General features: G+C 48.8%; 1 protein-coding gene across 3 annotated transcripts in view; it reads right to left on the minus strand.

The window, feature by feature from the left end:
* Window positions 1–25,939, minus strand: part of LOC144726245 (tubulointerstitial nephritis antigen-like) — a 33,937-nt gene that overhangs the window by 3,739 nt on the left and 4,259 nt on the right. For all 3 annotated transcript variants that reach the window (XM_078604786.1, XM_078604787.1, XM_078604785.1), the window contains exons 2-11: window positions 22,129–22,543; window positions 14,481–14,544; window positions 13,840–13,929; window positions 10,219–10,333; window positions 7,126–7,249; window positions 6,158–6,341; window positions 5,456–5,630; window positions 3,228–3,273; window positions 2,486–2,609; window positions 467–512 (exon numbers count right to left, since the gene is read on the minus strand). In XM_078604786.1, coding sequence (XP_078460912.1) covers window positions 467–512; window positions 2,486–2,609; window positions 3,228–3,273; window positions 5,456–5,630; window positions 6,158–6,341; window positions 7,126–7,249; window positions 10,219–10,333; window positions 13,840–13,929; window positions 14,481–14,544; window positions 22,129–22,534 — 1,374 coding nt within the window. In that variant the 5' untranslated portion in view covers window positions 22,535–22,543. The remainder of the gene's footprint in view (window positions 1–466; window positions 513–2,485; window positions 2,610–3,227; window positions 3,274–5,455; window positions 5,631–6,157; window positions 6,342–7,125; window positions 7,250–10,218; window positions 10,334–13,839; window positions 13,930–14,480; window positions 14,545–22,128; window positions 22,544–25,939) is intronic.

A 25,939-nucleotide genomic window follows, 5' to 3' on the forward strand; every position in this document is an offset into this window, starting at 1 on the left:
ACTTGCGCAAAGTAGGGGGGAGGGGATTAATGAGTCAACTACATTATGCATGCGCATTATGCGAACCCATTGATTTTGTCCTTCCTATCCAACGGTAATCCCTATTGAAGTATGGTGGCCTGTATAGGCATGCATTTAAACAAGGTATTATTTGATGATTCGCTTCCACACAGCTATCCAAACGGTTAAAAAAAAAATTCTATTTCGATAGATTATCTAATAAGTCTTGGCCAGTAGTAGCTAGTTTTGCACATAACTTCAACATTATCAAAATCAATTGTCCTTGTTGGCACCCGTGATCTTCTACTGCTGACACTTGATTTGTTGGAATAAAACTAAAATAAAAAAAACAGTTGACAGATACGGAGGTTTCTGTCGCTAATTTTGCGAGGTAAATAAACGCGACAGTGACTGGTGGGGAGGGGGGGGGCATCATCGGGAGCGCGTCCTCGCTACGTCCACTCACCCAGTACTTGGTGTCGTATCCGTTCGGAGTCCGTTCCATGCCCCACCTGCGACCGAGAAGGCGGGAGGGAGACGCCGGTCATCATTACGCTTCTATAAAATATTTTTTTTATTTTACCAGGTAAGGACTCACTGAGCTATATAGGGCTGTCGATTTAAAGCTTTCGGTAAAGTCACGTAGAAGGGAAATAATAAAGTAATAAAAATAAAACATCATAAAATAATAATTCCCATAAATATACTAAATTCCTCTTGATATGCAAATTATTTTGTCAAGGCGCTCTTCCCCCTCCAACCCAGCTTAAATATACGCTGCCAAGCCTGGTGGTGTTCATTCAGACGCTGTCTTTCCGACAGACCTGTTCTTCACCTGAGGACGGCTGCTTGCGTTGTGGCCGAAACGTCGTGAGAATTATTTTATTACGTTTTATTTTTATTATTTTATTATTTCCCTTCTACGTGACTTTACCGAAAGAACCAAGACGACTATATAGGGCTCTTTCTCAGCAGCCGCCTGCCTATCAACGAAGTGGCTCATCATCACGTGCAAATTTGTAGTAGCAAAATACTCTACACGCGTGATGTCGATTGTAAACGTGGAGAGGAAAAGCCAGGGGAGCCGGAGAAAAATCCACCCAACCACGGAGAGGGACATGCAAACTTCAAGTAAATTTCTTGTCTGTGCGAACTTTCATGGCGAATAAAACCCATGACCTCCTGGATACAAGGTAGTTAACATCTTGCTACCGTGGTGCCCAAATTAATTTACTCACGAACGTGTGTCGCTTAGTGTGGGACTTGAACAGAGTGCCCGGAGAAACCCCACACATACGAGTGGAGAACCTTCGATGCACCATCAGAGTATGAGAGCTCGGGGGTAAGCATTTACACCATCATACTCTGATGGTGCATTGACTTTTAGTTGTGCGCCTTTTGGCGGCGTCTGGTCCAACCCATGTGAGACTAGGCTCTAAGGAAAGCTGTCTCGGGTGTGGACCAATCAACTTCAAGGACAGTGCATACATTATCAGAGTTATGGTTTTTGTTTGCATTATGACTGCAGGTATTGTGGTCTATGCAAACATGACTCCTTGTAAAAAAAAAGGTGTCAGTTTTGTTGCCAGATAGAAGGGTAAAAAAACAATTATCATATTTTTTACTGGCAAATGAGGTTCCAATGGTGAACCTTCAATGCCGTTAAAGGGTACGCGACAGGCAGCACCTTTCTGGGTCAGAAATCGATTTGCTGTACTGCACTGCCCCCTATAGGCGCCACCTCGGTAATCAGTGGTGGATGTCCCGAAAGGCACGATCATCATTGGGACTCTCTCGGCTGACAAGTGGCTTTGCAAGTCTCCCTCGCCTGCCGAGTCCACGAACCCCAGCTGGTGATGAAAATGACAGTGATGATGGCAAAGGTGGCGAAGGTGGTGGTGGTGGTGGTGCTATTACCGGTGAGGTTGATGATGGTAGTGATGCTGCCAGTGATGGCGCCATTAATGGTGATGATGGCGATGATGTTGATGATGGTGGTGATGCTAGTGATAGTGATGATGGTGGTGATGTTAATAATGCTGGTGATGGAGCCAGTGATGATGATGATGAAGCTGGTGGTGGTGATGGTGCCGGTTGTGATGGTGCCCATGATGGTGATAATGTTGATGATGATGGTGATGATGTTGATAATGGTGGTGATGGTGCGGGTGATGATGCTGATGTTGATAATGGTGGTGATGGTGCGGGTGATGATGCTGATGATGCTGGTGATGAAGCCGGTGGTGATGATAATGAAGTTGGCGGTGATGGTGCCAGTTATGATGTTGATAATGGTGGTCATGGTGCCGGTGGTGATGTTGATGATGGTGTTGATGATGGTGTTGATGATGGTGATGATGTTGATGTTGGTTGTGATGAAGCCGGTGATGATGATGATGAAGTTGCTGGTGATGATGGTGACGATGGTGACGATGGTGACGATGATGATGGTGATGATGGTGACGATGATGATGGTTCCACGCACCCGACGATGCGCACGGAGTGCATCCCGTGGCGGCGGTAGTGCGGCGGATCCGAGGCCGCCGCGTCCGTGTGCGAGTACACGCCCCGCGAGTACACAAACAGGTCCTCGTGTACCTCCATCAGCGCTGGTGCCACGCGGAGGAGACACGCAACACAGAGACGCACAACACAGAGATAGAGACGCGGCGCAGAGGCACAACCATGGATACGCTACACAGACATTAAACAGCAACGTATGTGCACGTGTGTAGCCAACCGTGCTAATTGGAGGTGCAGGGGAAACACAACAAACTGAACAGAAAAAGCAACAACACAGATGATAAAGAACACAGAGACACAAACAGGGACTGCACAACACGGCGGGGAACGCAAACGTGGGCACATGTTGCGACGCACACACACAAACTCACAAAGACAAAGATCCCCCATATAGCCTTAATAGACTGTTGGGGCAAGTGCTGTTAGCGAGCGCCTATGAAGGCCGGCACGGCACACGAGGGGGTGGGTGGCCAGCACCACGCCCGACCGCCTTTGTCTCCCTAGTGGCGATGTTTACACAATGCACCAGGTACTCATTTGAGGCTGAGTCGACCTAGGGGAGGCTCAGGACCGGTTCAGATAATCGTCGCCGGTGTTGGTGGCCGTGAGCGGGAATCGAACTCGGCTGGCCGGGTTTGTAGCGCAGCGTAGCGCTGACCGCTACACACACACACGCAGACGGACACCTCCTCCTCATCACTCACCTTGCACTGGGCCGTTCATCATGATCTCCTTCATGATGGCCATCTCCTGCATGCACGCACACAAAGACAAAGATAAAGATCCCCCATATAGCCTTAACAGACTGTAGGGGCAAGTGCTGGTAGCGAGCACCTATGAAGGCCCGAACGGTACACGAGGGGGTGGTTGGCCAACACCACGCCCGACCGCCTTTGTCTCCCTAGTGGTGATGTTTACACACCACACCAGGTACTCATTTGAGGCTGAGTCGACCTAGGGGAGGCCCAGGACCGGTTCAGATAATCGTCACTGGTGTTGGCCGTGAGCGGGAATCGAACCCGTGTCGCCGGGTTCATAGCGCAGCGCGCTAACCGCTACACTATCGCTCCCCATGCACGCACACACACACGCACACACACACACCAAGGAGTGCCGGTGCAGTGAGTCGTCTGGTGACTTGTGTGGTGCTGCGCAGTGGTGTGGCGTGTTACAGCGCGGTGGTGTGTGGCGAGTGGCGCGGTGTGACTCACGTGGCACAGTGCGGTTATGCGTGGTGGCGAGTGGCTGTGGAACAGTGTGGCGAGTGGTGCAGTGCAAAGCGGTCTGATGAAGTCCATTGGGTTGTGTGGGGCGGTTCTCACGTAAGCTCTGATTATTGTTCGTGCGACCGCACTGGAAGACACAGTTGTGGTGTGGCGTGATGCATTGTTAGTGCGGTGCGGTGCGAAGTGATGCAGTGCGGTGCTCACACCCGTGCCGATGCGGTACGGTGGACCGCACTGGATGATGTGATTGCGGGGTGACGTGGTGCGTTGCAAGTGTAGTGCTGTGGTTCGCAACCTTTTCGGACTACTGTACCCTCCTTCTTCTTGGTTCTTTCGGTCAAGTCACGTAGAATGGAAATAATAAAATATTAAAAATAAAACATTATTAAATAATTCTCACGACGTTTCGGCCACAACGCAAGTAGCCGTCCTCAGGTGGAGAACAGGTCTGTCGAGAACACAAAGTCTGAATGACACGCCCCAGGCTTGGAGCGACTATTTAAGCTGGGATGGAGGGGCGAAGAGCGTCTTGACAAAATAATTTGCATATCAAAAGGAATTTAGCATATTTATGGGAAATGCAGATATGCGATTAGTACTACTTATGAAATGCGTAGGAGGTTTGGCGAGGGGTTTAAAGTCATTATGCCCGTGCATTATGCAGGATTAGCAGCATTAAAGGGAGGGGATAGGGGTAGCATTAATAAAGGGAAGGAGTGTTAATAGTATGGAGCTGCAGTAACTAAACCACCACGAATTTGTTTCAACCGAGTTATACCCCCCTTGCCTGACCCAACGTGGTTCTGAGAAATAAATGTATGATGAACATTAATATTTTAACCAAATGTTCCATTTTGTGAGGCATGCTAACTAGCTCGTAACTGCAAGCGAATAAAAAATAATAATCAACGGACGCTCTGCGCGCATGACATCATTTGTTCACGCTCAGCGGTTACTCTTGGAAACCACACTGTTTACGATTGTTGAATCTCGAAAGGTCTTCTATATGGTTCGAGGTGACCGTATGGCTTTACATTTTTGCCGTAGTTATTTAACATTGGCAGATTCATTCGCGAGTTTCCACTAATGACTCATTTCCGATATAATTCGACGCATTTTATAAATACTCTTTTGGTCCTTTCGGTAAAGTCACGTAGGTAGAAAAATAAAATAAAAACAAAAATAATGCATCACGACGTTTCGATCGCAACAGGCGGAAAAAATATAATCCAGCAGTAGAACTGCTGAAACAGCGAGAGAGTTAAATTTCGATTCAAAGCTTTCGTGACTGCAGGGATTCATCTTCTTGGTTCTGTCGGTAAAGTCACGTAGAATGGAAATAATAAAATAATAAAAATAAAACATAATAAAAATACAATTCTCACGACGTTTCGGCCACAACGCAAGACGCTGTCTTCTCGACAGACCTGTTCTCCACCTGAGGACGGCTGCTTGCGTTGTGGCCGAAACGTCGTGAGAATTATTTTACTATGTTTTATTTTTATTATTTTATTATTTCCATTCTACGTGACTTTACTGAAAGAACCAAGAAGAAGAAGAAAAAAAGCGAGAGAGTTGTTTATAAATCACCTCGCGTAACCCCTGGGATATTGCCACATACCTCCAGGGGTCCGCGTACCCCCAGTTGAGAACCACCGGTGTAGCGCGGTGCTGTGCGGTGTGATGCCGAGTGGTGCGGTGCTCACGTCCGTGGCGATGCGGTACGGCGGGCCGCACTGGAAGATGCGGTTGTCGTTGGCGCTGGGGTTGGGGCACGGGCGCGTGGCCTCGCGACGACCCCGGCCTGACCTCCGGCTTCCCATCATGCACTGCAGCTGTTGGTCTCCCCCGCCAAGTGGGTAGCACTCGTCCGTCACTACCCTGCACGCCGCACACAGCATCATGGTTCATCCACACCATACAGCATCAGCTAATTATAACGGTGTCCTTAATTTATTCGGGAAATCCCGCATTTCAAGACCTCTTTACGGGAGGGCCCTGCCACATTGAGATATTTGGCCATGGAATTTGACGAACTGCGTGTTTGTCTCAGTGTGGGAGGAAAGCGAAATTCTTCATAAACTTAATTCCGTTCCTGAAGAAGCTCGCAGAGCGAAACGTCGGACGTCACGCAACACAACCCGAACACACACACACGTGTACACATGCACAAACAAACACATACACCCAAAAAGCAAAGACAAAGATCCCCCGTATAGCCTCAACAGACTGTTGGGGCAAGTGCTGTCAGCGGAGCACCTATGAAGGCCGGCAAAGTGCGCGAGGGAGTGGGTGGCCAGCACCACGCCCGGCCGCCTTTGTCTCCCCAAGTGACGATGTTTACAAAGGCAAAGACGCACACCCACACTGGAAACAAATTAAGGAGGTGGTGGGAGGGTGGGACTCACCCAGCGTGGCGCAGGTACCACCAGGCACGGTCCAACCTCCCGTCGCGGCAGCCCCCGGCGGCCCCCTGAGCGGGCCTCCAACTGGGATGCGAGCCCTGGGGGTCACAGGAGAGCAGCTGCTGCGGGGAGAGGCCGTGACGCACGCGGCCCAGGGTCTGGATGGAGAGGCGGTCCGAGGCCACGGCTGCACGGGTGGGAGAGAGACACACGGCGTGCGTTACGTTTGTGTCGTCGTTCACGATACTTCTGCGTTACGTCCGCGTTACGTTCGGTTACGTTCGCGTCGACATCTGCCTGTTGGGTTGGTGAATGATTCAACACAGCGGTCACTCGCTCGCCGGTGGTCCCCTTGACCCGCTTAGCCGTATTCTCCGGATTTAAAAGACGCTCCCTGAAAGTGAAACACACCAGCCCGAACTTGGGAGTGATTTTTTTTTATGAACGTTGCGTTTAGAAATAAAGGGGGAATGCGGCATTGCAGTGGAGAGCTACCGTCTTCCAGAAGATGATCATGAACGCGATACGTGTTACCCGCGCGTTCACCACGTGTCCAACACACGCCAGACACGCGCGTGTTACCCGCATGTCACACACACACACATGCCACACACACGCGTGTTACCCGCATGTCACATACACACACACACACGCGTGTTACCCGCATGTCACACGCACACACACGCGCACGCCACACACATGCCACACACGTGTGTTACCCGCATGTCACACACACACGCGCACGCCACACACACACACACGCCAGACACACGCGTGTTACCCGCATGTCACACACACACACGCCACACACACACACACGCCAGACACACGCGTGTTACCCGCATGTCACACACACACACGCCACACACACACACACACGTGTTACCCGCATGTCACACACACACACACGCGCGCGCGCGCGCGTGTTACCCGCATGTCACACACGCACACGCCACACACACGCGTGTTACCCGCGGTGGAAAAGGCCCATGACGCGCCGCAGTTGCCCTGGTCTTCGGGCGCGTGGATGAGTCCGGGCCACCTGACCCGGGAGTCAAACTCATCCGGCAAGAAATCACCGTCTCGCATGGGCACCTGCGGGGCCCCATGCAACACGGCACGACGGTACACATTTAAACAGCACGAACTGACGTACACGCTGTACCAGGTACTCGTTTAAGGCCGAGCCGACCTAAGGGAGGTCCGAGACCGGTTCAGATATCCGCCACTGTTGTCGGTCATGAGACGGAATCTAACTCGGGTCGTCTGGTTCGTAGCGCGGCATGCCAAGCACTGCACAACCGTTCCCCATAAGACACGCAAAGAAAAAGATGTCCCGTATAGTCTTAGCAGGCTGTTTAGGAAAGTGCTGTTAGCGAGCACCAATGAAGGCTGGCACGGCACACGAGGGGGTGGGTGGCCAGCACCACGCCTGGCCGCCTCTGTCGCCCCCAGTAGTGATGTTTACACGTCGCACCAGGTACTCATTGAGGCCGATGATTATCTGAACCAGTCCGGATAAACGTCACCAGTTTTTGCGGTCGTGAGCGGGAATCGAACTCGGGTCGCCGGGTTCGTAGCGCAGCGTAGCGCTGACCACGACACTAGGCTCACGCACGCGCAACAAACACACGAACGTAAACACAGCCACACTTACACGTGCGCAAGAGCGGTGACGTGGTCCGGCAGTGGCACATTCGCCGCTCGGTGCAGAGGCTCGTGGTTGGAGCCCTGCGGCCGCCGACTCGTTTGCCACTGCGGGCGTATCGACCGTGAAGATACTGCGCGTCGTCCGCCTCACAGTGAACGTATCCCATCATGTCACTCACAGGCCATTGTGAAACTGCGTCATTATCCAAATTTGCCGCATTTTTTTTTTATCCCAGCGATTTGGCCGTGTAAATAAGAGCGTGCGTGACCCGTAACGCCGGGCAGTGTATCGAGGTTTTTTTTCATTCCGATATTAGGAAGCCACTGGAGCGATGCACTTTTAAATAATTTAAATAAAAAACTAATTTCTTTAGAACGTATTTTTGTGTTTACTTTGTTGTCATTCCCCCACACCTCCGATTAGAACGGTTGCCTACGTACGGTGCGAAAGATGTTCAATGTACAAACATACATCGTTGGAATGTACCGTGTGTCGGAAACGTGAATAAATAAATGTAAAAAGAACGACACCGCAAACTGCTCAATTGGGATTATACGCAGAATAATTGACCCCGTCCCCACCACTGCTGCAAAAACGTGGCAGGACCCTCCTGAAAACAGAGTCACGAGCCTCGGTGAAGATTTTGTGCGTGAACAAGCGTTAAATCAAACAACACGCACACATACACACTGCGTTCCTGTGGCATAGGATGACCCTGACATTCACACGAGGTTCTGCGACTCGAAAAAAATATACATCACAGCATCCTTCATTTAAATATGAGCGTGGCCCCCGTGAGATTCACAGTTCACATCACACGGGTGACCTCGGGTCTCCCCGTTGGGGGCACTGGCATCGTCAGAGCTGCGCCGTGCGTCAACTTTTGCCGTCGTAATTAAAAAATATTCGTGCGCAGCGGCAGCAGCTGCGGGCACAACGATGCCTTGTAAGGACTTGCAGATTTCTTTTTTTTTGACAGACCATGCCCGTGACCATTTATGTACAGCAGCGGTAAAAATGTGGCAACAGATTGCCGTTGTGTGATGGAGACACGCGTTTGCCCGACACAAAAACGTGGGTTTCACCCTTTCTAGGGGGTCATCGGAACTGCAACAAACTAAAACTAAACTATTTTACCAGGTAAGGCCCACACTGAGCTACGTAGCTCTTTTTCAGAAGCGACCTGGCCATCACAAATGACAGCTCAACCAAGTGGCTTATCGCGTGGAAATTTATAGCGGCCGAATATTCTCGAAGCATGTTTGTAAAATGTGGAGTGAAAAACCTGAGGACACGACCCAGAGAAAAATCCACACGACCACGGAGAGAACACGCAAACTCCAAATATACAGCAGGCGTTCAGGGTCGGGATCGAACCCACAACCTCCTGTATACCAGGCGAGGGAGTTAACATCTCCTAGCCACCGTGGTGATGATGATGAGAGAGAGAGACACGCAAACTAAAAATATACAGCAGGCGTTCAGGGTCGGGATCGAACCCACAGCCTCCTGTATACCAGGCGAGGTAGTTAACATCTCATAGCCACCGTGATGATGATGAGAGAGAGACACGCAAACTCCGAATCTACAGCAGGCATTCAGGGTCGGGATCGAACCCACAACTTCCTGTATACCAGGCGAGGGAGTTGACATCTCGTCACTGTGGCGCCCAGCCAAGGTGTGCACAAGGGCTGCGTGGGTCAGGCCCCAGGCTCGGTGAGTCTCCAACTCCTTTTCAGAGTGAGCAGTAATTGCCAGGTTATTGGCATACATAACACGGTTGACCAATAAGCATCCATTCCTTGACGACACCTAGGCAGGCATCTATCGGTCTCCAAATGCATCCGTGGCAGATATAAATTCCTCTTTGTACATCCATGAAAAGCTTTTTAAACTACGTGGTAAAAAAATATGTTATATAGTGTGGGGGCTAAAGGACATCCCTCTCACACCCTAAGGTGAATAAAAAATGGCTCTGACTCCCGGCCACGTAGAATACGCAAACACACATACAGATACATACCCAGGCCACTTGTATACACAAAGAAAGACAAAGACCCCCATATAGGCATAATAGACTTTTGTGGCAAGTGCTGTTAGCGAGCACCTATGAAGGCCGGCACGACACACGAGGAGGAGAGTGGCCAACACCAGGCCCGACCGACTTTCTCTCCCCAGCGGCGATCATTACACGCCGCACCAGGCCGAGTCGACCTAGGGGAGGTCCAGGACCGGTTCAAATATTCGCCACCGTTATTGGTCGTGAGCGGGAAACGAACTCGGGTGGCCAGGTTTGTAGCGCAGCGTGCCAACCGCTACACTACTGCTCCCCGCATTACATACACACATACGCACACACACACCAACAGACAAAGTCACACACGGGCGCGTGCGTATTCGTGTAGGCGCGTACGTGCACGGACGTCATGGCCAGCACGGCGGGGTCAGGCTGGGCAGTGCCCAGGCGGGTGGACATGCCGTCCTCCAGGGACAGGCCCCAGAACGAGGTGTAGTTGGAGGCTGTCCACCTGCAAGGGGTGACGGGCAGGGTGAGGGGTTATGGGTTAGGGCAGGGGGGCGGAAACCGAAATAACAAGGAAAGATGATTTTTTCGAATTCGGTAAAAAAAAAAGATAATTAATTTAAGAGCCGCAACGCGTCTGAGTACGAGACGATGGTCCCTTGATGAATAACGTCACGAAGCTGTCCTTGAAGAGCCGCCGACCCCGGGGTTAGGGGTTAGAGTTGAGGTCAAGCTTAGAGTTAGGTTTAGTGTTAGGGGCCGTCCATGAATGACGTCACGCACCTAGGGGGGGTGGGGGGTCAGACATTTGTGACGATGTGTGACGAGGGGGGGTGGGCGGGGTTTGAGAAATGTGACGTCGCGTCAAAATGCGCAACTTTAAATAAATATAGACAACACGTTCTTCTTAATTAAATAGACTTTTTAATAAATGTTTTCTCCTACAACATCAGAGTGCAGCGCCACATTAAATACGCACTACAATGACAATAGTTTAAAGCGATTTGAAGCATGTTTTATTTTTGGGGGGGGGGGGGCAGAGCTTTGTGACGTCATATTTGAGGGGGGGGTCTGACTTTTTGTGACGCCGTGTGACGAAGGGGGGGGGGGGGTCAAAAATCCTCCAAAATCGCGTGACGTCATTTATGGACGGCCCCTTATGGATAGAGTAGGGGGTTGGGTTCGTACCTCCGACCAGCAGGGTTGGCTACGTACGGTGCGAAAGAAGTTCAACATACATACACACGTGGCTGCGTTCGCGTTCAATTTCGATTTAGGGTGAAAACTAGTCAGAGATAGGGGTTAGAGTTAGAGCCGTGGTGAGCGTTACCGTTAGAGCCAGAGTTAAATTAGACTTTGGGTTTGGGGTTACAGTTAGGATTAAGGCTAGAATTAGGATTGGAGTTTGGGATGAGTTGGAGTTCGAGTTTGGGTTGGATATAGAGTTAGTCTCTGGGTTAGATATAGAGTTAGGCTTTGGGTTAGATATAGGGTTAGTCTCTGGGTTAGATATAGAGTTAGGCTTTGGGTTAGATATAGGGTTAGGCTTTGGGTTAGATATAGGGTTAGGATGAGAGTCGGGGATTGCGTTAGGGTTAGACAGACGCAGTTCGTCCACGCTGCCCCACCAAGCAGCTGGAGATGAGAAATGATATTCCTAATTTAAAACACTTTTTCATACATTGTATTGTTGTGTTAAAAATATATATATAATGATTCCTTCGACGTGAATTGCCTAATGAAGATAACATTTAAAATTGTTCATAGTAGAAACCACTGCAACAATCTGATTTGTGCCTCGGGGGGGGGGGGGTCTTGGTGCAGCTGTGAAGGCGGCCGAGTGAGAGATGTCCCTTCATGCATTGCGATCAGCTTCCCATTAAAGCCACGCCGCCGTTTGAGACCCATTCAGGGCGGTGAAAATGTGCCCATAGCTGTAATTACGATGTCACAACGCTAGGTCGCGCTGTGCAGGTCAGGGGCCATCCATAGAGTAGGTAACTCAATAATCTGTCAAAACTTGACCCCCCCCCCCCCCACTTGCGTACGTACGCCTGACGCACCCCCCCCCCCCCCCCCGAATCCTATAGAACGGCCGATATTTAATCAACGCAGAAACGATCAATGATTAATAATATTAACGTGTTTAAGCAAACAGATAGTCCACCGCCAGACTATCTAACTAATTCATTTGAAGGCCAATGTAGACGAATTATTATCGAGGCACCCCCCCCCCCCCCCGCGTTCCCTATGCGCACATTGTCAGTAGACCCTCCACACGCAAGCGAACGCATTTGGGTTAACCCCCCCCCCCCTTCCCCCTCCATGCGTACGCACTGCATGGATGGCCCCTCGCGGCCTACACGCTCTAGGCTTTAGCCAGTGTCAAAGGGGTTATGTCGTGTGGACAAGAGGGTCACGGGAACAGCGTTTGAGTGCTTTGTTGCTTCGTTTCGTATTGTTCATAAATGCCGACCGTTGGTAGACAAGACAATTATATCACTTTCACGGGAAGGGCAAAAACATGACGAGGTTTTTCTTCATTAGGGGCCGTCCATAAACGACGTCACGCGATTTTGGACGATTTTTGACCCCCCCCCCCCCATCGTCACACGGCGTCACAAGAAGTCAAACCCCCCCCCTCCCTCAAAAATGACGTCACAAAGCTCTGCCCCCCCCCACCCCCCAAAAAAAATAAAACATGCTTCAAATCGCTTTAAACTATTGTCATTGTAGTGCGTATTTAATGTGGCGCTGCAATCTGATGTTGTAGGAGAAAACATTTATAAAAAAAAGTCTATTTAATTAAGTAGAACGTGTTGTCTATTTTTTTTATGTGACATCACATTTCTCCCCCCCCCCCTCCATCATTCCATCGTCACACATCGTCACAAATGTCTGACACCCCCCCCCCCCCCAGGTGCGTGATGTCATTTATGGACGGCCCCTTAGAACACAATATTTTCAGAGGTCACTCACAACAGCCCCACCTCGTGGAGATGTCCCGAGCCGCCACTGGGGTCAGAGTTAGGGTCAGAGTCAGGGTTTGGGATTCGAGTAGCGAGGTTGGAGTCAAGAGCCAGAGTTGTGGTTAGTCTCGGGTTAACGGCGTAATGCTCGAACACGCTTAGTTGAGCGTGGGCAATTAGACCTAAGCCGAAACATCTAACCTATAAAAAAATGTTTTAAAACATAGATTTTTTTATGATAGAATATAGTGTTGTCATAAGTATGACATAAGTATACCAAGTTTGCAGTCGATACCACATTGGGAAGTGGGTTAAAATTGAGTTACAAAATTTGAGAATACAACAACGACAACAACAGAGTGAGTTCAAAGAAAGCGTGTAAAATTGGAATAATCGAGAGTATACTATATGACTAAAGCGATCTACCTAGCATTTACCATTATAAACCTTTTTCGTGCGTAGTACCCCAGTAATTACCCTGTAATCGGGGATTTTGTATGGGGTAAGGGTAATAGGTAGGGTAAAGGTAGGCTCGTTGCTTTTTACCTTTTACCTTACCTACTAAAGGGTAAAAGGTAGGGTAGAGTGATTGTATTGTGGCAAGGTAAAAGGTAAGGTAAAGGTAGGCTCGTTCTTTTTAAATCCTTTATATTAAGTTCACTTGCTTGCTTGCTTGCGCGCTTACGACCGTGCAAATCTTTCGGTCGTTTTTTAACCCACTTCCCGTGATCCAATCGAGCTGACATTTTGCACACAGACTCGTTGTGCGTGACAATTTATTTTCCTGAAAAAAAATTCCCAAATTTTCCACTTTTTAGGAAAAAATTTTTTTCAGATTTAATTTAAAATACCAATGTGATAAAAATGAAACTCTTACTCAAGAAAAACAGAAATGAATACTAAAATAAAACCGATGCCACGCATAAAGGATTTATAGTGAAAAACTTTGTTTTTACGGGTTAATTTTTTACCTTTTACCTTACCTTGCTGAGGCCTATGTGACACCACAGGTGTGTGCCCGGTGCATGTAGTGCGTGCATACCCATACGGTCCATGGTTCACGCGTGCGATCAGCTCTGGCCTCACAAGGCACGGGTTCTGCTCGCATGACCACGCGTCCTGCTCACACACACTGCACGCAAAGACAAAGATCCCCCGTGCAACCTTGAACAGGCTGGGGCAAGAGCTGTTAGCGAGCACCTGTTTAGGTCGGCACGAGGCGTGGGTGAGGCCAGCGCCATGCCCCAGCCACCTTTGTCTCTCCAATGCTGATACTGTACGTGCCGCACTAGGTACTCATTTTTTAAGGCTGAGTCAATCTTGCGGTGGCACCCGGGACCGATCCTGATTGCATCCGTCACTGATGTTGGCCGTGAGTGGGAAGCCGAACTCAGGTTGCCACCACTCCACACACGTTACACACACACACGTGACACGTGTGTTACATGCGACGCACACATGACGGGCGTGTTACGCACGTGTCGTACGTGCGTAACATACGACGCACACGCGTGTAACGCGTGCGATACGCGTGTGATGCACATGACACGTGCGTACTATACACGTGCCACACACGTGATACGCACGTGCATGTTACGCACACATGGTACGCATGCGTTACACACGTGTTACATACACACACGTATGTGTATGACACTCACGTTCCACCCCGTGTCGACTCACCACAGGTTGCAGTTGTCGCGGTACCGGCTGCCGGCTGGGAACTTCTGCCCCCCACGCATGCACCCTGGGCAGACAGAGAGGGAGGAGAGGCGACAGACGGTGAAGTATGGGGGCGGGGGGGGGCATCGGCAGACACTGCCAATCAGCGCTCATCTCAACCGAGACATCATCAGCCGGGCTACAGCAACCCTGACTGTGAGCAAGGCTAGCCACAGCTGCCACTGAGAGTGCGTAACACCGTAACCCCTGTCCCGCACATTTTCATGCGAACCTTAATACAAATCCCAAATCAGAATTTCAAAATGTGTACATTTTTGGACTTCGGCTTTTTACGACAATTTTGGAGTAATTTTTATTTTATTTTATTTTTTTACATAATCTCCATAAAGTACAAACTTAACACGCTGATAAAAGCCAACATAACGTCACTTTTGGCCGGAAGAGATCGCAAATAACATCATGGAATCGATATCACTTCCCGTGATCGGACATTGTTTGGATCGTCCGAAATGTTGCAACCAACTTTGTTCCATGGGCCAGCCAAAAGCCGCTGTGAGGATGCATGACCGCAGCTTCTCGCGATGACTTTATTCTCCTTGACGACATCGGCAAGGTATCTCAATCATGTAAGAACTTAACAGAGGTGGGACAAAGTCATTGTTATGCAAGTCCAAGTCGAGTCGCAAGTCATCAAATTCATGACTCGAGTCTGACTCGAGTCCAAGTCACATGACTCGAGTCCACATCTCATAGGTGGGACAAAGTCATTGTTATGCAAGTCCAAGTCGAGTCGCAAGTCATCAAATTCATGACTCGAGTCTGACTCGAGTCCAAGTCACATGACTCGAGTCCACATCTCATAGGTGGGACAAAGTCATTGTTATGCAAGTCCAAGTCGAGTCGCAAGTCATCAAATTCATGACTCGAGTCCAAGTCACATGACTCGAGTCCACATCTCATAGGTGGGACAAAGTCATTGTTATGCAAGTCCAAGTCGAGTCGCAAGTCATCAAATTCATGACTCGAGTCTGACTCGAGTCCAAGTCACATGACTCGAGTCCACATCTCATAGGTGGGACAAAGTCATTGTTATGCAAGTCCAAGTCGAGTCGCAAGTCATCAAATTCATGACTCGAGTCCAAGTCACATGACTCGAGTCCACATCTCATAGGTGGGACAAAGTCATTGTTATGCAAGTCCAAGTCGAGTCGCAAGTCATCAAATTCATGACTCGAGTCTGACTCGAGTCCAAGTCACATGACTCGAGTCCACATCTCATAGGTGGGACAAAGTCATTGTTATGCAAGTCCAAGTCGAGTCGCAAGTCATCAAATTCATGACTCGAGTCTGACTCGAGTCCAAGTCACATGACTCGAGTCCACATCTCATAGGTGGGACAAAGTCATTGTTATGCAAGTCCAAGTCGAGTCGCAAGTCATCAAATTCATGACTCGAGTCTGACTCGAGTCCAAGTCACATGACTCGAGTCCACATCTCATAGGTGGGACAAAGTCATTGTTATGCAAGTCCAAGTCGAGTCGCAAGTCATCAAATTCATGACTCGAGTCTGACTCGAGTCCAAGTCACATGACTCGAGTCCACATCTCATAGGTGGGACAAAGTCATTGTTATGCAAGTCCAAGTCGAGTCGCAAGTCATCAAATTCATGACTCGAGTCTGACTCGAGTCCAAGTCACATGACTCGAGTCCACATCTCATAGGTGGGACAAAGTCATTGTTATGCAAGTCCAAGTCGAGTCGCAAGTCATCAAATTCATGACTCGAGTCTGACTCGAGTCCAAGTCACATGACTCGAGTCCACATCTCATAGGTGGGACAAAGTCATTGTTATGCAAGTCCAAGTCGAGTCGCAAGTCATCAAATTCATGACTCGAGTCTGACTCGAGTCCAAGTCACATGACTCGAGTCCACATCTCATAGGTGGGACAAAGTCATTGTTATGCAAGTCCAAGTCGAGTCGCAAGTCATCAAATTCATGACTCGAGTCTGACTCGAGTCCAAGTCACATGACTCGAGTCCACATCTCATAGGTGGGACAAAGTCATTGTTATGCAAGTCCAAGTCGAGTCGCAAGTCATCAAATTCATGACTCGAGTCTGACTCGAGTCCAAGTCACATGACTCGAGTCCACATCTCATAGGTGGGACAAAGTCATTGTTATGCAAGTCCAAGTCGAGTCGCAAGTCATCAAATTCATGACTCGAGTCTGACTCGAGTCCAAGTCACATGACTCGAGTCCACACCTCTGGAACTTAATGCGTCTCCGTGCCAACAAAAGTGACAGTCGCCCGCTGACCGCAGGCGGCAACGCCACTTTAGGGCGAGAAAGCGTGGGCCGTGATGTCGCGGTAGCAATCGGCCGATTTGTCGCAGAAACACCTTGGGCCAGATTTTTATCCCTTACATTTTCCTTTCCGCATTCGTCCTAATGTCGGGAACGCGTCTCGTATGGCGTAACCCCTCGCACGAGCCCGGAATGCTTCGTCAGGGGCCAGCGGACTCGACGCTCGCTCGCTGTCGAGTGCAAGCACGCACGCATACACGCGCACGCTCAGTAAAGCGGAGTAGTTCAAACAACGGCAGAGCAAAAAAATGTGAACTATTAGAGCAAAGTCCATTCGCTAAACCCCAAACGATGACAAGGGCGAATGTTGACTGCACGCGTCGCTGCCTTCGGAATCTGTCCATCCCTTGCTGGGCCCTGTGCGCCTCTTTGGCATGTGGCAAAATAATAACAAGTTTTACTGTATTTTAAGGATCGTGACGCACATTTTACCCTGCAGTGTGTTTTAAAAGCGTACGTTTGGGTGCGCGTTATAATCCGGTATCGGTGGTCTCTTAACAGCACTTGCCCCAAAACGTCCGTCGAGGCAATAAGGGGGACCTTTGTCTTTGTTTGACCACATTTGTATCACATCGTTGACGCCAGACACAACATTAGGGTGTGTGTACTACTTTCCAGAGCACCTTGTAATCTGACAGGCCTTTCTCAATCCACTGCTGGATGATATCACTCGCCACCATTGTCAGCCTTGGCTGTCGCCAGGTTCAGAGCTCAGGGCTCAAACCGCTGACTTCCCACTCGCCGTCAGCGAGCACCTATTAAGTAGAAGGCCGGCATGCTGCACCAGGTGGCTGCGGGCACGACCACCACCACAGCCTTTGTCTCTCCAGTCCGTTGATGATGTTTAAACACCGTACACCAGGTACTCATTTAAGTAAGGCCTAAGGTAGGCCCCGGTTTAGATATCACTCGCCACCGATGTTTGGGAATAAAATTCAAGAACAGCAAACCAAACTAATGAACCATTAATTAACTGTCGATGTAAAGCTTTCGTGACTGCAGGGATTCATCTTCTTGGTTCTTTCGGTAAAGTCACGTAGAAGGGATTCAGACTCTGTCTACTTGACAGACCTGTTCTCCACCTGAAGACGGCTGCTTGCGTTGTGGCCGAAACGTCGTGAGAATCATTTTATTATGTTTTATTTTTATTATTGTATTATTTTCCTTCTACGTGACTTTACGGAAAGAACCAAGAACATTAATTAACTATTTTTATTTTACCAGGTAAGGCCCACTGAGCTGTATAGCTCTTTTTTCAGAAGCCATCTGGCCACAAATGAAAGCTCAACGAAAGTAGCTTATCATCATGTGGAAAAAAATTTGTAGCAGCCAAATACAGTACTCTAAAACTAAAACTCATGTTTCTTAATGTTGAGTGAAAAACCAGAGGATCCGGAGAAAAATCCACATGACCACGGGAAATCCACATGACCACAGTACTAAAATCCACATAACTACAGTACTAAAATCCACATGACCACAGTACTCTAAAACTAAAACTCATGTTTCTTAATGTTGAGTGAAAAACCAGAGGATCCGGAGAAAAATCTACATGTCCACGGGAAATCCACATGACCACGGGAAATCCACATGACCACAGTACTAAAATCCACATGACCACAGTACTAAAATCCACATGACCACAGTACTCTGAAACTAAAACTCATGTTTCTTAATGTTGAGTGAAAAACCAGAAGATCCGGAGAAAAATCCACATGACCACGGGAAATCCACATGACCACAGTACTAAAATCCACATGACCACAGTACTAAAATCCACATGACCACAGTACTCTAAAACTAAAATTCATGTTTCTTAATGTTGAGTGAAAAACCAGAAGATCCGGAGAAAAATCCACATGTCCACGGGAAGAGAGAATATGCAAACTCCACAAACAGCAAGCGTCAAGGTCGGGATCGAACCCATGACCTCCTGTACACCAGGCGAGGCAATTAACATCTCGCCACCGTGGCACCCCAAACTGAAAGCCTACAGCAGTAATACTTTGCGAAACAGCCCACAGCCCACAGTCAGCTATTTGCTAAAAGGTTACACAATTTTAAAAAACTGACCGTCTATGAGTCAATCAGGGGTTGGTTGGTCAGTCAGTCAGTCACACCGGAAAGCGCGAGTCATTTCCGTAGTCACTACAGAGCTGTATAATGACTCATTCTGTCCGGAAGGAGCCAGGGGGACCTGCGGTATCAATTATGAGCTGGGTACGAACAATGTTGTTTGTGACAGGGGTAAGTAAATTTCTATTTAAAGCTTTCGTGACCGCAGGGATTCATCTTCTTGGTTCTTTCGGTAAAGTCACGTAGAAGGGAAGTAATAAAATAATAAAAATAAAACATAATAAAATATTTTTTATTAATAAATAATAAATAATAAACCATTGTAAAATAATTGTATTAATAAATAATAATAATTAAACATTATAAAATAATTTTATTATGTTTTCTTTTTATTACTCATTACTTCCCTTCTATGTGACTTTACCGAAAGAACCAAGAAGAGGGGTAAGTAAAGTAAAAAAAACAACCCCCTTGGCCTAAACATTTTCAACCAGGCTAATTAGTCCTTTGCTGCTGCTGCCGGCTGCCGCTGCTGCGTTGGCAAGGGGGTGTACAAGCACGATAAACATCAACACAAACTCGACGCGTTCGTCAATTGCACCGTTTTGCGGCTTTAAAGAATAAAAGTGATATAATCGGCGACGTTTTGTGCAATGGGTCTTCTTCAGAGCAACACAAGTAGAGAGCTCGGAGAGACGGAGTGGATATCAAGAGCCGGAGGACCGCACTTTACACCGTGGGGCCTGATGAGAATTACATTAAAAAACATTCCAATTCATCTTCTTGGTTCTTTCGGTAAAGTCACGTAGAAGAGAAATAATAAAATAATAAAAAGAAAAATAATAAAATATTATTTTAAAATAAAATAATAAAAAGAAAACATAATAAAATATTTTTTTTATTATTTTTATTTTTTCCCTTCTACGTGACTTTATCGAAATAACCAAGAAGATGAATCCCTGCAGTCACGAAAGCTTTAAATCGAAACATTCCAATTGCCAGTTTTTAAGTAGGCATATGAATATAGTAAGTGCCTACTCGTAGCTAAGGATTGTTTGGGCTAACAACGGATTCAGGTGAGACATGCAATGCCATCTTATTAGTGATTGTAGTTTGTATAAATATCCATCCCATCTATGGAGGTGGGTTGAATGCTGCTGCCACATCGCTGTAACGGGGAGCAAACTGGACTTGTCATCAGGCCCTGTTTTGCCAATATCAAAGGATGAAAATTTGAGAATATGTTTGTACCCTTTCTGGCAATAAAACAGGAGGTATTAAGATGTTCAAACACCAAATAGAAACCTTTGGCAAGGCATCAAGTCTGCATTAACCACACGTACTTGTGGCAAAAGATGCAAAAAAACATGCTCTGATAATATATGCACCGTCTTTGAAACGGAATGGCCTACACCAGAAACAGAAGGCTGGACATCTGGTTAATGGAGACTTGATAGCAGTTAACAAGGAGGCAACAAATACGCACTGAAGGGAGGTCTTTCTGCCAGCTGTGACGAGAGCAAGCACTTGCAGGGCTGCGCCTTCCTCTTCCATAAAGACAGGCTGGTGAAATTTCATGGTTCAGTTCATATGTCTCCGAATCACCCACCCCACCACCCATAGCCTCGCATTCCACAGAGTACAGTCAACCCATCTCCTCCTAGTTCACTTTAGCTTACAGCACTCCATCAAGCCACTGCGGGGGTTGTTTGACCATACTTCACCATGCCGGCCAGTGCAGATTGGTTGGTAATAGGGGCTGCGGGAGGAGGGGGGTGCATGACTGATTCAGATGTCGCTCGCCACTGACTTGAGCCGTGGTCAGGAATCGAACTCAGGTCGCCGGGTTCACAGCGGGGTGCGCTAACCACTGCGCCACCACTCCACCCCAACTTGATATGGGTGGGGGGGTGTTATTGGCAAATGCTGTTATTATGGTACCAAGATAGAGTGAAATTCACCATTGGGAATGGTAGCATTGGCCTCGTGGTTAACACGCTGCACTGTGGACCCAGCGACTCGAGTCTGATACCCAGCCATGGCGAACATCAGTGGCATGCGATCTGTACAGGTCCTGGGCACCCACCCGACAATCGAATGGTCAAAAATCCCCGTGACCCACATGGTCTGGGAGGGCATTCATCCAGCAGTGGATCGACAACGAGGCTGCAAATATTTCAGTTACGATCTCGTAAACTATTACACACATCTTCTTGGTTCTTTCGGTAAAGTCACGTAGAAGAGAAATAATAAAATAATAAAAATAAAACATTATAAAATAATTCTCACGACGTTTCGGCCACAACGCAAGCAGCCGTCCTCAGGTGAAGAACAGGTCTGTCGGGAAGACAGCATCTGAATGAAACACCCCAGGCTTGGAGCGTATATTTAAGCTGGGTTGGAGGGGGAAGAGCTCCTTGACAAAATCATTTCTTTTATCAAGGCGCTCTTCCCCCTCCAACCCAGCTTCCCCCTCCAACCCAGCCTAAATAGACGCTCCAAGCCTGGGGTGTTTCATTCAGACGCTATCTTCCCGACAGACCTGTTCTTCACCTGAGGACGGCTGCTTGCGTTGTGGCCGAAACGTCGTGAGAATTATTTTATAATGTTTTATTTTTATCATTTTATTATTTCCCTTCTACGTGACTTTACCGAAAGAACCAAGAAGACGAATCTCTGCAGTCACGAAAGCTTTAAATTGAAATATTACACACATCCTCATCACTACCACCACCATAACCGCCACCACCACTGCACTGCCACCACACCACCACCAACGTCACTGCCATCGCCACCACTACCCCAAACCCACCATCAACTTAAACCACCATCACCACCTCCTTCACCACGACCAGAGCTGCACACCACCCCTACCACTTCCAATATGGCCACTACCACCACCAGCCATCACCAACGCCAACACCAACGCCACACCGTCACCACACCACCGCAACCGCCACCGCCACCACACCACAAACGCTGCTGGGAGCTTCCAGCACCTGGGGCGAAACGTCGGACGGAATGCTGAATGACACGCGAAACAGGCCATTGGATCCACAGTGCAACGGATCGTGAAGACCGTCCGGACAATCCGACGGACCGAACGGACTCCCAAGACGTCGCAATAACGGTGGAGCCGTGGGCAGCGGAGAAAGGGGGGGGGGGGGGGAGGAAACCCCGGCACCATCGCCCAGCCCAGCGGCTCACCGAGGTCGGGTGTCGGGTACGGGGGAGGCACGCCCAGGCACGACCGCCAGAAGTCGGGGCAGCAGTCGGACACGGTGCGGTTGCAGAAGAGGTCGCAGTAGCAGCGAGAGTCGCGGAAGGGCAGCCAGCACGCGTCGTTCCGCCCTGGGCAGCAACCGCCGAGGGAGGGCATCGACGGGACACTGGGCGGCAGGCGGCCGCTGGAGCAGTAGGCCACGCCGCGCGCTGCCTCCTCCCCCAGCGCCACCAGACGCTGGGCCAGCGCGTCGTCCCGCTTGGCACGACGGCCGGACGACGGTGAGATGCGGGACCTCGCGGCGCTCGCCCCACCGAGCGCAAGCGTCGGTGGCAGCAGGAGGGCGGTGAGGGTGGCGAGGGCGGCGAGGGCGGCGAGGGGACGAGACATTCTTGTGACCTAGCAGAGGCAAGATGATAGAGACAGGCAGACGGCAGAAGGTTTCGTTTTAATGGCGAGGGGCCAGAGTACATGCCGACTTTTGACATTATTGTAGCGATGTCGCACCTCCGATTAGCACACTTGGCTACGTACGATGCGAAAGAAGTTCAAAATACATACATACTTACAATGTTGGAGTTAAGATTAATCTTATCTTAAACCAAACTCATGACAATGCCACAACGTCGTGGGTTCATCCATAATACAGGTTTTATTTTTTTTACCCAAAAAACCTGTATTATGGATGATATTGGTCGCGCAAGTCCATGTGTTAAACTGTCGTAGGTTCAGCTTAAGATATGATTTGACAAGAAATGTTTTCTTAACACAAACTAACAGCAATGCGGCAATGTCCTAACTCCGGTTAAGGCCAAGATTTCTCTAAAAATTGCAATTAAAAATCTTATCTTAAACAGAATTTTATGTCAATGCTGAAATGTCCTGAATTTGGTTTAAGGTAATATTTATCGTCGTAACTAATATTTATCGTCGGATATAGGAGAGCTATGACATTTCTGAAAAAAGTCCCTTCAATTCAGTTTCTGTAGAAGCTCTAAAGGCCAGGAGATTTTTTTTCTACTTGCCGAGGCAAAGTCCATAATGAATAGAGGTGCATAGTAGACGTTTGCTACTCCTAAAACTATTTTTATTTCGCCAGGTAAGGCTCACTGAGCTATACAGCTATTTTTCAGAAGCGACATGGTCACAAATGATTGCTCATCATCATGTGGACATTTACAGCAGCCAAAATACTCTAAGCCAGGGGTAGGCAACCACAATAACAATAAGGGCCATATTTTTCTCATTCGGTAAAAAATATATACTACTTCAAGAACCGCAATGCATGCGAGTACGAGATGGTGGCTCTGAAGCTGTAGGATGCTGATCCCTGCTCTAAGCGCATGTTGATTCTAAATGTGAGGGGGAAAAACCCGCATTGACCTGGCGAAAAATCCATACGACCACGGAGAAAGAGACGCAAACTCCAAATATACAGCAGGTGTCAGGGTCGGAATTGAACCCACGACCTCCTGCGTACCAGGCGATGGAGTTCACATCCCGCCACCACGGCACCCTACAGCATAACGCTCCAGTAACGAGCAGTTAACCCTTTCCCATTCTTCCGACTCTATTCCGATGACGTACACGTACGTCAAAAAAAATTAAGAAAATAACTTTATTGGTACCGAGACTCCCACAAGGCCACACCAAGTGCGGTCGTGTCGCAACAGTTCTTTGCGGTGAGTAACAACGTCTTTAAAAACAACGGCGCTACGCCTCTCTAAATTTAAATGAATGCTAAACCGCTTGCGCAACGTGAAGGAACGTCTCGGAACAGGAGAGGGTTGAGAGAAATCAGAGTAAAAAAAAAGTAACCCGTAAAAACAAAGTTCTTCACTATAAATCCTTTATATGCGTGGCGGCTAGAGTCCTCTCGTCCTCTGGCTTGAGATGGCTGCCACCTATGGGTCAGATGATTGCCTGCCACCATTAAGCAATTGGTAATTAAATATTTAAAAAAAATTCCTAAAATGTTGAAAATTTTGGAAAAAAAATTTCACGAAAATAAATTGTCACGCACAACGAGTCTGTGTGCAAAATGTCAGCTCGATTGGATCACGGGAAGTGGGTTAAAAAACGACCGAAAGATGTGCACGGTCGTAAGCGCGCAAGCAAGCAAGCGAACTTAATATAAAGGATTTAAAAAACACAACCGCGTCACGTTCGGATAAAAAAACACGGCATCACGAGCCGAAAGCGCCACAGCGGAAAGAATACCGCTGAGCGCAAGGGACCGACACTCGCCCACGCGGCACAACGGCTCGTCGCGGACTCTATCGAGACAACGAAGCAAAGGCACGCTTGCTCCCCCCTGGTCTCGCGGAGTGCAGCTAAAAAACAATGCCAGGGATGCCGGGCCATTTCACGCGACGGCAGCAACGGCAGCGCCCGTGCGGTGCGGCGAGTTGGGGCGTGGTTGGCTGGTGCCGGTGGTGCATTGCTCTCTGAGCCTCGCCGTATCTTCTACCGTAACCTCACCCTACCCCTGACCACACCCGGTTTAGGACTTGCATGGGGAGAGACTGCTTGGACATATACCCCGGTGTCGTTGTAAGCTTGTGTTGCCAGGTGGCGCCGACATGGCAGTAAGGTAAAGGGGCAGCCTTGCAAGTTGCTTATGCCACGGGTGGCGGAAGGGGGCCTCTTAACCCCCCCCCCACCACCCTGCTAGAAGAGGGAGCCTTCTGGATTTTTTCCTCCGGGTTCTCCAGTTTCATCCCATACAAGGGAAACAAACTCGAATTTATCACCCCCGTGGGGGGGGGGGGGGGCTTAATTCATGGCCAAACGTCGCCAAGTAGCAGGGCCCTCCTGCACAGGAGTATCACGAGTAGGCGAAGGCCGTTTCCAGCTAAAACAGAGGGCCTTTGTGTTGTTGTTGTTGTTGTTATCTTGCTCCCTGGTTTCTTGCGCTCCCCCCCCCCCACACCTTTGCCACCTTCTGTTCTTCTACTTTAACCTTTGTGCAACACCAAGATAATCCGTTCCAGCCCCCCCAACTACCACGGCGTGAAACCCACAGCCCTTGGCGCAACGGCCTAACCACACTTAACCGTATTCTTAGGTTTTTTCGGTAAAGTCACGTAGGTAAAAAATTAAAATTAATTAAAGTAAAATAAAAAATAAAATAAAAAGCACACTTAACCGAGCAACACAAGGTTCACGTCCGACTAGCACGGTGCTCGCTAAACAGCACTTGCCCCAACAGTGTGTTGAGGCTATGGGGGAGGGGGGTATCTTTGTCTTTGTGTGTTTGTGTGTGGGTGCCATAATATTTGCCCACTTTTGTGTTCCCTTCCCTGGTTGTGTCTCTGCGTTCTGTATCTGTCAACTGTCAACCCGTGGCACCTGGGTCTGTCCCGCGACCTCCTGCCAGCGGGCGTTCGACACTTCACGTGACCTTGAAGTGCACACAGACCGGCACAAGCGCCGTGGTGACGTCGCCGCCACTTAGTGGCGAATGGCAATTGCTGTTGTAGTATCTCTGTTGTTGCTTTTCGTGTTCAGTTTGTTGTCCTTCCTAGCACGGGTGGCTACGTACGGTGCGAAAGAAGTTCAACGTGCTCACATACGTACAGCCAAAACTCCACCGTGAACAGACACACACACATACACCAAACGCATTAGCCTGACCTATACACCACCTGAACCACACCGCCTTAACCACATGTCCTTAACCACGGCCCGGTCCACCAGCTGAGCGTGTTTGCGGATAGCACACGCACATTTACGGCCCTCCGCCAATCCACCGCTGGGCGAAGGCTTCACACAGTGCTGTGCCGGAAAACGGGG

Source organism: Lampetra planeri, chromosome 23 (assembly GCF_965212315.1).
Source record: "Lampetra planeri chromosome 23, kcLamPlan1.2.h2, whole genome shotgun sequence".
NCBI lineage: Eukaryota > Metazoa > Chordata > Hyperoartia > Petromyzontiformes > Petromyzontidae > Lampetra > Lampetra planeri.